The sequence below is a fragment of the Schistocerca cancellata genome, chromosome 4 (genome assembly GCF_023864275.1).
Source record: "Schistocerca cancellata isolate TAMUIC-IGC-003103 chromosome 4, iqSchCanc2.1, whole genome shotgun sequence".
NCBI lineage: Eukaryota > Metazoa > Arthropoda > Insecta > Orthoptera > Acrididae > Schistocerca > Schistocerca cancellata.
The window spans coordinates 266304399-266318241 of NC_064629.1; the positions used below are offsets into that span (position 1 = coordinate 266304399).

General features: G+C 38.2%; 1 protein-coding gene across 1 annotated transcript in view; it reads right to left on the reverse strand.

Annotated features, from left to right (window-relative positions):
* Positions 1-665: 665 nt before the first annotated feature.
* The window catches only part of LOC126184079 (tubulin beta-3 chain-like), a 111928-nt gene continuing 98750 nt past the window's right edge, over positions 666-13843 (reverse strand). The window contains exon 8 of the mRNA XM_049926439.1: positions 666-791. Coding sequence (XP_049782396.1) covers positions 666-791 — 126 coding nt within the window. The remainder of the gene's footprint in view (positions 792-13843) is intronic.

Consider the following 13843-nt stretch of genomic DNA (forward strand, 5'->3'; position numbering starts at 1 on the left):
CAGAACATTTCCATGCACACATTCAAAGCATAAATAGCACCTCTGCAGGAGAAGAGTCGTTTCTGAATTACACTGAAATTTTAAACCTTGCCTGTAGGCCATAAGTATGTGATAGATACGTTATTTCTACATAAAACTGTGTGTGTTGTCTCCAAAAATACGAAAATTTAAATGACTCAGTGTAAAAAAAGTGGAGAAGCGCTATTTGTGCCTTTAACGATTCAAATACTGTATTACGGCTGGAAAAATGTTTTCATTAAGAGATGAATAAACTATGTTCTTGTATTTCTTACTGACCACACAAGCCATAGTTTTCTCGCTCTTTGTGTGTAACTTCGCAGTTGTGATTTTCGATATGAAATTTAGAACAAAGACGAACGAGATTACTGTAACAGAAGACCAAATACAACTATTCAATGGAAAAAACTTTGATTAAATCTAAATTTTGCATCTTCATCATTTCTTCTCGTAAATAAACTAATGTACCAATTACATAGAACATATTTCAGGGTACCAATCGTTACGGCAGATCAAACAAAAATAGTCCCTTTAAACATGTTTATTGATGCATGCAATACTTAGTTCTGCGCTCATAACTATATCTGTGACTGCAACATCCACTATCAATCGATATTTTGATTTTATTAAACGTAATTATGGTATGACTAGCCCACAACCCGTGTGTCTTCCAGGCTGTACGCGGAGACATCCGTCACCTCATCCTCGGCAGCCTCTTCTACTTCGTCGTCCTGGTCATCTCCCTGGTCGTCGTCGTCTTCTGCAGTCGCCTCCTGCAGATGAAACGCATATCTTAGTAGGCTGTCACAGCAAGTTCAGTTCATTAAATGAAACAAGTTTACTGTTACCAGTCACCGTTGACTGGCTACAGTAAACTACTTGTTTCATTTAATGTCAATAAGTCACGGTAAAGCCTAACCTAAAATGTTTGCATTTCAAGTTCACTTCAACCCAACTACTCCTGCTTGTCGCAAAATGAACTCTATGGAACTGAATTTATCTTTTAAAAGCAGGGAAATGTCTAAAATTTTTCTTTCAAAAATACCGTCTTGATCACACCACTTATGTTTCATGAACATAGGTGACCGGTTTCGGTCATATCACTTGACCATCAGAATAGCACCGCACGAACAAAATCAGTCTTCGGCCATCATGTAACTTTTAATAAGCATGCTGAAGGGATGGTACAACAATTTGCAAGTCCTTCATTGCGCTAATAAAGGCTTATTATTAAATATTTAGGAGGAGATCGAGATATATGCCCGTTAGAGAGATGAACCATCAGTGCTTCTCAATGAACAGCTGGATTTTCGTGAGAAACATTTTTATCATCTCTTTGACGAAATTCTATGAACACGTATGTACTCTTTTGTTCAGAAAATCGTAGGACCCAGTTCTATCCATGGCAGAAATGTACCTCAGAACAGTACATAAATATTTATATCATAATCTTAAACTTCCAACTAGAAATATTACGAAATATAACCCCATTTTTAATAAACCAGTTTTATGACATTTAAAAAATGTAATATACCACTCGTCAGCTGATCATTTCATTATTACATATATCTCCAGTGCCAAATAATGATAATATAAGACAAACTGAATCTAGCATAGGTGTATACTTGCAGTCAAGTCACAACTCATATCGATATGATGCCACAATGCCAAAGACCTTCACAACATCGTTGACTTTTAAACCATTGTGGTAGTACCACCTTAGCCCATAGAGGGCACACTAAGTATTCATAGTCTGTACAGTTATTTTTAAAGCTTTTAATTGGTATTTTATACAATATCTAAGTAGTTCCATGGTTGTAAAGATATTTTATACATAACTTTTTATGTTATTATTGTACTTTTTTTACGTTTTGACGATTATGTGAACCCGTTTTACACTGGTTGACGTGAGGTATAGGGAGAAGAGGTAGGCGGAGCATCTTCGTATTTAAACGTATGCCCGTCACTTGCTGGCACCAGTTGACATCACAGTAGCTGAGAAGAGTGCTCCATCTACCATCTTCGAAGGTTGCCATGGGTATAACAAGTCTTATTGTATTTTATCTTTATAAGCATTTTGTCATTTTATTGTCAATCTAGTAAGGTTTCTATTACTTTCTAAATTAAATTACAGGTCTGATGATGATAATGGGATATGACCGAAACCAGTCACCTATGTTCTTGAAACTTAAGTGGTGTGATCAAGCCTGAATTTTTGAAAGAAAAATTTTAAGAATTTTTGATCACTGTTCCAAAAATGTTTATTAAAAAAGGGAAATATGTTTCTGGGCACTGAATCAGAATGAAGTGCAAAACTTAGCAACGCTTCCATTTCTTGCAGGACTCTAAATAGATGTGACATCGTTTGCAGGTATGAAGCGGATGCTGTGGTGTTTTTAGGAAACAAACGACATTTAAGAATTTTACTTGGGCAGTACCACCTTTGATCTTTGCAGTTAAGAGTTACAAGAATCCGAGGCATGGTTGAAGTCTAGGGAACAGTAGATTGCGTGAAGGCATATAGCGGAAGAAAAATGTCGGTCACACTGACAACAAAGGACAATGCTCTCGTTGGATCGAGATTAGCAGAGCCAAATCTTAAAGGCTTACATTCCGACACACATTCTGAATGTAGCTGATGCCAAAACGGGAAATTAATTTCGTTAGTTCTTCAAAATTTGTGAAGAAGTTAAATATTTCGAGGACCTAAGTATTTTGCCGGATGACGTAACCTTTAAATTTTACGGAACAATTAATTGCGAAAGCTGCGTGCACTGGGCTAAAGAAAATCCATACGTAACTGAAGCTAGGCACGTTAGCCTACCACGGATATCATTCTGGCGTTTGCCGTCCGGACGGTTTATCAGGCCCCGCCCGCTTCTTTGACGAGCCTGTCACAGTCTAACGTAGCACATTATCCCGAGTTAATATTCCTTGCAGTGAAGTACGCGATTTTTAACAGTGTCTGGTTCTGTTGCCGGGGAAACTCGTTTTTTCGTACTCCACATACTGTAATCCTGTCGCTGCCACGACTGTACTTTCATCACCTCAGATCATGATCTTCAATACTTTCGGAGATATATTTAATCTGAAAATAACTTCTTTCGCCACGAAACAGAGCTATGGATTCTAAGATATTTACGCTCCATAATCTGTGACTAAAAAGATTATTACATAAAATTTCTTTAAAATTATGTTTTAGCTACGATAGTTGCTTGAAGTAGAAACAGTCGTTTCAAAATTATTTAATTATGTTGTGGTTAGAGTGAGCGTATAGAGGACATACGTGAAGTGTGAATGTTTTATTTTACTGAAAACTATGGAAAAGTATACTTGGAAAAAAATCTTGTGCAGTCACGAGTCATGAGACTCGTGTCCACTGTGCTTTCTTTTGTGTAAAAACAGCCAAAACGAAAGAAAATGTTTAATTGCTGCCGATAATTCGGAGTTCATTTTATTTGAATTTCGTTTCATAAATTCATTCATAATCCTGTTGGACGAGTTATTGATTATCGCCAGCATTTGAAGGCAGGAGCTTTTCTGATTATCTGGACAGACTATCAGCACAAGAGATTTAAGTATTCTACGCACTTTGCGGAGCGCACTGTGCTGCAGTCCTGTGTATCGAGTTGTCGAACGTCAGCCGTCTTAGTGAACGGAACGTGTGGACCAGTACCACACAAATTTCGGCTAAGATGAGAATCATGTATTCGTTCAGATGTTTTGCCCTAAATATGAATAGAGTACAAATTTAAAAATTTTTAGTGAAATGTTTGAGAATTCTTTATTGAATTACTTTGGAAGTTATTTGCGTGTGAAATTACTGGTCGTTTTAGAACTCCACATGGTGTGTCATGAACATTCATGGAGCATTACGGCGAGCACTTCTTTAAAAGAAGAGGACTGAACTACTTTAACTCGCAGATAGTTGTGGGTCACTGATTGTTTAGAACACACAATTCATTCGGGTTGGACGTGCAAATGCTGGCTGTTTTGCGTGTGAAGACACTTAGTAAAACAGTAACAAGCTTGCAATAATAATAGTTTAGGCAGTGAATATGGATTTGATTGCCACTAAGATGATTTTTCAGACACATTAAAGGCTCATTAATTGAACTTTGAACGTTTAATGCAATTTAATTCCGAACGTCAGGTCTTTTCTAAAAATATACAGATACTACCACTAAGCTTGAGTTATGCTACCTAGTCTGTTTTTTTAATGGCGCTTTGAATCGACTGAACTAGCATGTATCAACACAGAGTGAAGTGAATGGGCATGAACAAGCCTATCTGCGTAGGTGGACAAATTTCTGCACCGAAACCAAGAAATAAAGACCTTCAGGCCGAACCATGATCTAAGTAGATGGATGACTGATACAAGAAACCGCCCAGTCGAAGCAGGTGACTTAACAATAAATGTTGCATCTGAGAACTACAGGACTTAACGAAATGTTTGAAAATTAAGTTTATTTTTGCAACAGGAAATTTGAGTCACCAAGTCCCTCCGAGATGGATAGGGCAAAGAGGAAGTGTTGTAGGGTACTCGTTCCATCACCACATTTAATCCTTTTATGTTCAACCTTTTGGGTATTAGCAAGAAAACAATGTATACCGCAAGAATACAAACACTTATCTAAGAGGTCAAATCTAGCAAGCTTTCGATACTATTCCATTATAAAAAATACAATAGTTATGTCACTGTCTGAGCAGCAGTAACCTTAGCCGTAGTCTTATTTCAGAATATATACCGCTACTTTACATCTTAACCCGTACAACACAAAAAACTTTACAGTTCTGTCCGATTTACACTGAAGGGCTTCAGTTCCAAAAAATGTACATTATTTTGTGACATCGTGGAGTTTTTCGAGGACACATACAAGTATTTATAGTAATTTGTTGCTCACGAATAACCGTATTTGCGAAAATGACGATGAGAGTGAAGGAAAATACCACGTGAATTACTTTTTTTTTGCAATAATGCTAACCCACACATACCAAATGTTGAAGTTACCTTATAAGACTTCTCAACACTTGCTGTTCAGACAACTAACTCGTTTTAGCTATAGTGAAACCACTGGTTGCAAGAATAGGGCTACATCTGCAACATCTGAGTATAGTTTCGTAGTTCGAGATACTAATTCTGTTTCGTCTTTTGTACAACTGGTTCATAATAATTATTACTAAAAATGAAATGAAATTATCGTATGGCATTGTTGGCCGGGAGGCCCCATGCGGGAAAGTTCGGCCGCCGTATTGCAAGGTCTTTTTAGTTCACGCCACTTCGGCGACTTGCGAGTCAATGATGAGGGAGAGAAAGTCCCTGACCCCACCGGGAATCTAAACCGGGACCCCGTGCGTCGGAAGCGAGAACGCTACCCCAAGACCACGAGTTGCGGACATTATTATTACAACAAACTGGAGACAGAAGTAGCTACATGGTCAGTCTGCGGAACTCAAACACGGATCAGATTCATTTGATTCTTGAACAGCTAGTTGGCAATGTCACTCATCAACGACATTCATTCATTCGTTCGTTCGTTCGTTCGTTCGTTCGTTCGTTCGTTCACTCACTCACTCACTCACTCACTCACTCGTTCGTTCGTTCGTTCGTTCGTTCGTTCGTTCGTTCATTCATTCATTCATTCATTCATTCATTCATTCGTTCGTTCGTTCGTTCGTTCGTTCGTTCGTTCATGCTTGTGGCAATCGTGCAGCCTTAACCAGTAATCGCGTGTTCGTGTCCAACTGTCTTTTTTTTAAATACATTTCGGCCCTAGTCTAAATTTACATGCGCCAGAAAAAAATATTCTTGTTTCAACAAAGATCTTTCTAGCAGGATTGATATTCCACATTCATTCATTCATTCATTCATTCATTCATTCATTCATTCATTCATTCATGCTCATCAATTCATGCTTGTGGCAATCGTGCAGCCTTAACCAGTAATCGCGTGTTCGTGTCCAACTGTCTTTTTTTAAATACATTTTGGCCCTAGTCTAAAGTTACACCTGATTGACATTGAAGATAATTCGCATCACATTCTACCCACTTGTAATAACAAATACCTTCAGAAACAATTACGCCCGACAGCTCGTGGTTGCGTCGCTATCAGTGCAGCTTATGCTCGAGCGTTTCCTCGTGATGCATCAACAACCGGCCACCGGCCAGACGCCACCCACCGCCTGAAATCGGCCGCCGCCCAGTTGAACGCGGCGCCACGCTGTCGGTGTATCAACCGTCATTTTCGAATTTGAAGTTCTAGTTATCATCTTGCAGTTAAGCATTGGATTTTGCACACTTCAAAATCATGAACTACCGTTAAGCATTGTAAAATTAGGTCGCAAGTGGAAAGAGGTGTAACATCAGCAACACAAAACTTTTGGTATAACAGAGGGGTGAATGCAGAAGAGGCAGCTCGAAAGATTTGAACTGTATGTGGAGCGAGTGCTTTTGGGGAAATATGCGCCAGAAAAAAATATTCTTGTTTCAACAAAGATCTTTCTAGCAGGATTGATATTCCACATTAAGAAAGTCTCGACTACTGATAAAGTGATGGATTGCCATATAACCACCATACGACATTTGCATTCAACAGGCAATCTTCAGAAGTTTGGTGTAGGAATCCTGCATGCTCCGATTCGAAACAACTGAAATCAACGAAGTAACTGTTACTGCAGTTTTGCTTGATCATTATCAGGTCGCTCATTGAGCATTCCTATGCAATACTGTTACTGGTGACGAGTTATGAAGTTCTTATCGTTAACTTCCTAACAAGAAATGAAAGGCTGAGCCCCCAAAAGACGTAAACTCGAGAAATGAGTAGTGTGAACATAATACTTTCCATCTGGTAGCTCCAAAAGTGCATTTTGCACTACGAATTCTTCCCCAACCATGTGTCCATCACAGCTGGAATTTGTTGCCAACAATGGACACCTTTCGGTCGTAGCGTAAGAAAATCGACCGACAAAACTACATCACGTGTGTTAATGCATGATAACGCACTCTGTTGATCTTAGGAACAAACCGGCCGAGGTGGCCGAATGGTTCTTGGCGCTACAGTCTGGAGCCGCGCGACCGCTACGGTCGCAGGTTCGAATCCTGTCTCGGGCATGGATGTGTGTGTTGTCCGTAGGTTAGTTAGGCTTAAGTTGTTCTAAGTTCTTGGGGACTGATGACCTCAGAAGTTAAGTCCCATAGAGCCATTTGGACCATTTTTAGGAACAAAACTATCCAGGAGATTGATAGGGAAGTCCCTATGATTGTATACTCTTAAAATTTTATCTTTCCTGCTCTTGATCGATCAACCGTCAAGGCAGTTCATTTCTAGACGAAAATGCTCTTTAAACTATACTGGTTTAGTGAAAATTTGCTGGAGCGTTGTCTTACGATTGTCTTATGGAGTTTCTCTGTCTGCTTGAAACTCTGGTACAAAAGAATGATAAATATGGCTTTCAGCAAGTGTCTAAACGCGAACGAAAGCAGCTTGTAACTGGTAGGCAAGCATGTTACCTCGGAGCTGATTTTTTCCTCAAGTGGGTAGACATAATTTTGAGTTTGAATTGTTGACAAATATCAGACGTATTCTGTTGGTTTTAGTGTTTCTATGTGTAGAATTTTTATCAATGATTTTTCTATAGGTTTTTGCTGTCGCAAATTGAGCGTTGAAGTCTCGCATTAGCATTTTCACGTTTTCTTGGTGAATTTTTCTCGTGGTTTTTTCGAGCGTGTTCCAGATTTTTTGGGGTTTTTCTTATTTTCGATGTTGGTGGGGCCATGTGCATTGCAGAATATATATTTTTTATTGACGCTCTGGATGCGCATAGTGGTAAGTCGATTGTTAATGGGTGTGATTTCTTTGACAGAGTTGACGACGGATCTGTGTATGAGATATACCATGCCGAAGGTTTGTGAGCCTTTTGTTATCTTTTGCTGTGTTTTTCTCGTTAAGATGCGATAGTTTCCGTAATGCAAAATTTCGTTATGAGTTAGTCATGTTTCATGAAGAGCAAGGATGAGAATTTTTTGTCGGTCGAATTCTTATGTGAGATGATATTTTCCTGCTTGGATCAGTGTGTTGATATTTAGCGTTCAAATGAATGTTTTCTGCTTGCAGGGAAGTTTACCAGAGATCTCAGATATTCTCTGCAAGTTTAATTTATTTGCACAGTTCATGTCTGCTTGTATCAAAGCCTTTGAAACCAAATATTTTCAGCCAAGCTCATTGAGCTAACAGACGGTGACCAGAGTACCGTTGATTTTTCACTCAGACGTGTCTGGATTTTGGGTTAAACGGCGATTTCCTCAGTACCATCCATATCTGGGACGCTTTCTCCTTTTCGCCACCTGGGGAGGCGCCTTTATTATTAATATTCCTTCTTTTCTCAGACGTTATGTCTGGTTAAAAATGGAAAGTGACGTGGACCTTGATCAAGCGTGGCCTCCTTTTAACTGTACGGTATATGTTACATTGCATTTAGGAACTTTCGGGTAATTGAACATGTATCAATAATTACAGATTTCTGTAGTTGTATATACAAGTTTGGATGTAGCTGTATTGCGTTGCTGTACTGGTGGATAGTGTGTGGTGTGACTCCTGTAGTTGATAGTATAATTGCTATAATATCAACTTGATCCTGATGCCACATGTCCTTGACTTACTCAGCCAGTTGGATGTATTTTTAAATTTTTTCTCCTGTTTTCTTTTGTATATTTGTTGTATTGGGTATGGATATTTCGATTAGTTGTGTTAATTTCGTCTTTTTATTGGTGAGTATGATGTCAGGTTTGTTATGTGGTGTTTTATCTGTTATAGTCGTTCTGTTCCAGTATAATTTGTATTCATCATTCTCCAGTACATTTTGGGGTGCATACTTGTATGTGGGAACGTGTTGTTTTATAAGTTTATGTTGTAAGGCAAACTGTTGATTTATTATTTTTGCTACATTGTCATGTCTTCTGGGGTATTCTGTATTTGCTAGTATTGTACACCCGCTTGTGATGTGATCTACTGTTTCTATTTGTTGTTTGCAAAGTCTGCATTTATCTGTTGTGGTATTGGGGTCTTTAATAATATGCTTGCCTTAATATCTGGTGTTTATTGTTTGATCCTGTATTGCAATCATGAATCCTTCTGTCTCACTGTATATATTGCCTTTTCTTAGCCATGTGTGGGATGCATCTTGGTCGATGTGTGGCTGTGTTAGATGATACAGGTGCTCGCCATGTAGTGTTTTCTTTTTCCAATTTACTTTCTTCGTATCTGTTTATGTTGTGTGACCTAAAGGGTTGTAGAAGTGGTTACGAAATTGCAGTGGTGTAGCCGATGTATTTATATGAGTGATTGCTTTGTGTATTTTGCTAGTTTCTGCTCGTTCTAGAAAGAATTTTCTTAAATTTTCTACCTGTCCATAATGTAGGTTTTTTATGTCGATAAATCCCCTTCCTCCTTCCTTTCTGCTTAATGTGAATCTTTCTGTTGCTGAATGTCTGTGATGTATTCTATATTTGTGGCATTGTGATCGTGTAAGTGTATTGAGTGCTTCTAGGTCTGTGTTACTCCATTTCGCTACTCCAAATGAGTAGGTCAATATTGGTATAGCATAGGTATTTATAGGTTTTGTCTTGTTTCTTGCTGTCAGTTCTGTTTTCAGTATTTTTGTTAGTCTTTGTCTATATATTTCTTTTAGTTCTTTAATATTTGTATTATCTATTCCTATTTTTTGTCTGTATCCTAGATATTTATAGGCATCTGTTTTTTCCATCGCTTCTATGGAGTCACTGTGGTTATTCAATATGTAATCTTGTTTAGTGTGTTTTCCCTTGACTATGCTATTTTTCTTACATTGGTCTGTTCCAAAAGCCATATTTATATCATTGCTGAATACTTCTGTTATCTTTAGTAATTGGTTGAGTTGTTGATTTGTTGCTGTCGGTAGTCTTAGATCATCCATGTATAGCAAATGTGTGATTTTGTGTGGTTATGTTCCAGTAATATTATATCCGTAATTTGTATTTTTTAGCATGTTGGATAGTGGGTTCAGAGCAAGACAGAACCAGAAAGGACTTAATGAGTCTCCTTGGTATATTCCACGCTTAATCTGTATTGGCTGTGATGTGATATTATTTGAATTTGTTTGGATATTAAGTGTGGTTTTCCAATTTTTCATTACTATGTTTGAGAACTGTATCGATTTAGGATCTACATTGTGTATTTCCAATATTTGTAGTAACCATGAGTGGGGTACACTATCAAAAACTTTTTGGTAATCAATGTATGCATAGTGTAGCGACCTTTATTTAGTTTTAGCTTGATATGTCACCTCTGCATCTATTATCAGTTGCTCTTTACATCCTCGTGCTCCTTTGCAACAGCCTTTTTGTTCTTCATTTATAATTTTGTTCTGTGTTGTATGTGTCATTAATTTCTGTGTAATGACTGAAGTTAATATTTTGTATATTGTTGGTAGGCATGTTATGGGGCGATATTTAGCTGGGTTTGCTGTGTCTGCTTGATCTTTAGGTTTCAGATAAGTTATTCCATGTGTAAGTATCAGGGAATGTGTATGGGTCTGCAATGTAACTGTTGAATAATTTAGTTAGGTGTGAATGTGTTTGGGTGAACTTCTTTAGCCGGAAATTTGCTATTTTATTTTTTCCAGGGGCTTTCCAATTGAGAGTGGAATTAATTGCTTGGGTGATTTCATGTTGCAAAATTATCACTTCAGGCATCCGCGGTATCATCTTTTATGTGTCTGTCTCTGCTTGTATCCACTGTGCATGCCTGTTATGTTGTACCGGGTTTGACCATATGTTGCTCCAGAAGTGTTCCATGTCTGTTATGCTTGGTGGATTGTCTATTTTAGTGTGTGTGTTATCTATTGTCTGGTAAAATTTCTTTTGGTTTGTGTTGAATGTTTGGTTTTGTTTCCTTCTATTTTCACTTTTTTTGTATCTTCTAAGTCGTTTGGCCAATGCTTTTAATTTCTGCTTCTTTTCATCTAATTGCTCCATCGCCTCTTGTGAGATTTTACCTAACCTTTTTCGTTTTTTTCTGACATTTCATTTCTTATAAATTGTGCTAGCTGTCCGATGTCTTTTCTCAGTTTTTATATTCTGATCTGTAGCCTGTGTTGCCATGCTGGTTTTGTGGGTTTCTTCTGTGTGTTGGTTGGTTCTGATCTCTGCTTAGTGTGTATATTTAGTGTAGTGAGTGCTCCTATATACACCAGTAGTTTTAACTCTTCCATAGTCGTGTTTTTATTATTATTGTCATCAGCAAATTCAATATGGTGTGTCTTCCTACCACTGAAATAGATGTATATTGTTCGATTCAGGATTTGCATCACATAAATATAGGTTATAATTACGTTACGTTGCTGCTAGTAGACATATTCCTCACTTTCTTAGACAGTTGCTACCTGTTACTCCACCAAAGGAATTTGTGAGCGCTGCTTTATTGCAATACAGACGTTCAAATTATCCCATTTCTGTAGTTTCAGTTCGATGCCAGATCGTTCTAATCGGATTCAGCCAGTCAGTCTTAATGTGGATTTCCGACTACGACTCTCATCACATGATTGATTCGATAAACCACATTCCTAATCGGACTATTGAATCTAGATTTCTTAATTATGACAGGGCATGCATTCTTAAACACTATGGAAAATACTAATACAATGTGCTTATTACAAATACCTTATTTAAATATATGAAGTAACGAGATAAGTTTATTTACAGGAGCAGAGCCCCATTCATCAGAGCAGAGCAGTGCAAGATTGATTTCAGGGCCAAGAGCGGAAAAAGCTTTTGCCGTTCGTCCCACGGTCAACCCGATAGAGAATATGTGGACAGAGGTAACGAAGTCATTGCTATGTGAACCTACAAATGTACGCGACCTTTGGTCGAATATAGAAAACGTATGGTGGGAAATAAACCATCACGCTACACTATCGAGGACCTTAATGGAATCAATGCCCTGACGCCTTCGAGAAATCTTACGTAATAATTGTGGTTGGGTTGGTTACTGAAAGTATATTCGTCCACAAAACCCATGTGGACAATTGATTGATAATCGGGCAAGCTTTGCTTTGTCGCAGCTCTTTAGCGTACAAGTCCATTTACTGTAAGTCTCCTCCTCAATTCTTACAATGCAAAGTAAATAGAAAATCTCACCCAGTGCCACCGCGATTTGTTTATGTTGGCTGAGCGTGGATACTGCAGCAGACGCTTCGCCGTAAACATAAAGAAATCACCTTGCTCTGGCTGCAGTGAGCGGACATCACTGCCTGCATGTTCTTATAGTAACCAGCGTGACAATCTACTAACAGGTGCCATGGAGCAATTGGAATGGGTATCATGTCATTAGTCATCAGAATATTAACCAGTGAGGAAATCTCCACTATTTGGATCCAAAGAAAATAGGAACCATCTCCCAAAGTAATGTAAGGTGATATCAAAATTATCCAATACACAAAAATTTACTGCAGAGCTTTCATGCACGCAGTAGTAACACACTAGGAAAAATTATGTCTTAGAAGAGTGTATTTAATTTCCTCCTCTCATATCAATGCCCTTGTTTTAGTATGAAGTGAGAAAATAAAAAACAAGTTTCTGAGAAGCATATGTCATTTCCTCTTCTCATACAATAGCTTTTGTTGTAGTATGAAGTGTTCTGAAGCATAATATGGCACCGCAGTCTTATCGCAGACCCTATCGGAAACTCAAAAAGCAGGGAGCTCTATTTTTTGTCCAACAGTCTGTTTCATACATTATTACCGCTCGCAGATTCTTATATATGGATTTGTGGGCATCAAGTTCAACAGAATGAGCCTTATGTTACTGTGCTAATTACGATATGGAAAAAAAATGCAACGAAGATGAGTTTCCCTAGAGCCATGAAGATATTTGCACATGTCTGTATTCAGAAATACTTTACAGAATTCATGCGGCAGACAACTGTGAGTGCACTTCAGACTTCATTCTTAAGTCGTCAGGAGACGGACGGAAACAAACTAACGTTGCTTTCCTAGCTATATTCACTCCAAAATGAGGTGTTATTAGGGTAGTTGAGCGTTCTAGGAATCACACTTTGATAATTCGCATATGAGTACTCCGATAGCCAAAAGATACCGTTAGTGTGAAACCATCGGGAACTACATTAATATCAAACTGCAACAACTTGAGACAATACGTGGACTCTTACTTCTCTGGGTGATCTCTTACTGTTATTTAGGATTCTCTCTGTCCTACGCGGAATACAAATGGAACTTCACATTCAAGAGTTGCTTTACGCTATTCTTGACGAACATCAGCGACGAACATCACTGCGAGTAACAACTGCATGATAATGGTCTGGGTTGCAGTGGATGTATGGTGTTACTGCTTACAGTAACGTTAATGGTATCGCACATAATCTAGCGCTGACTACCTACGTAAATAAAGATAGTATGGTGGCGTCGTCGCTTCTCTTTATTGGGCATCAGCTCGAGTAATCTGATTTAACGAACATAGTACTCCATTCACAGGCTGCTAATGATACAGTAAGTCTACAGAGATAATCGTGCAGGTACTACATTAATTCTACAGTGAATTGTGTGACAAATATTACCATCAGCTATGCAACTGAAATTACTATGTTGCACTTGGATAAGTGATCAGCTGCTTCCTGCTTCGACTGTTCGTAAATGCTTGTATTCTTATCATTCATTACTTGACTAAATATGCGCTACAATAATGGATGCCGTTGAAGTCCCATTACATTGATGGCAAGACAAATGTTCACAAATCACAGTATTGCCCCAAAAAACAATTTCATCTTAAATATCGA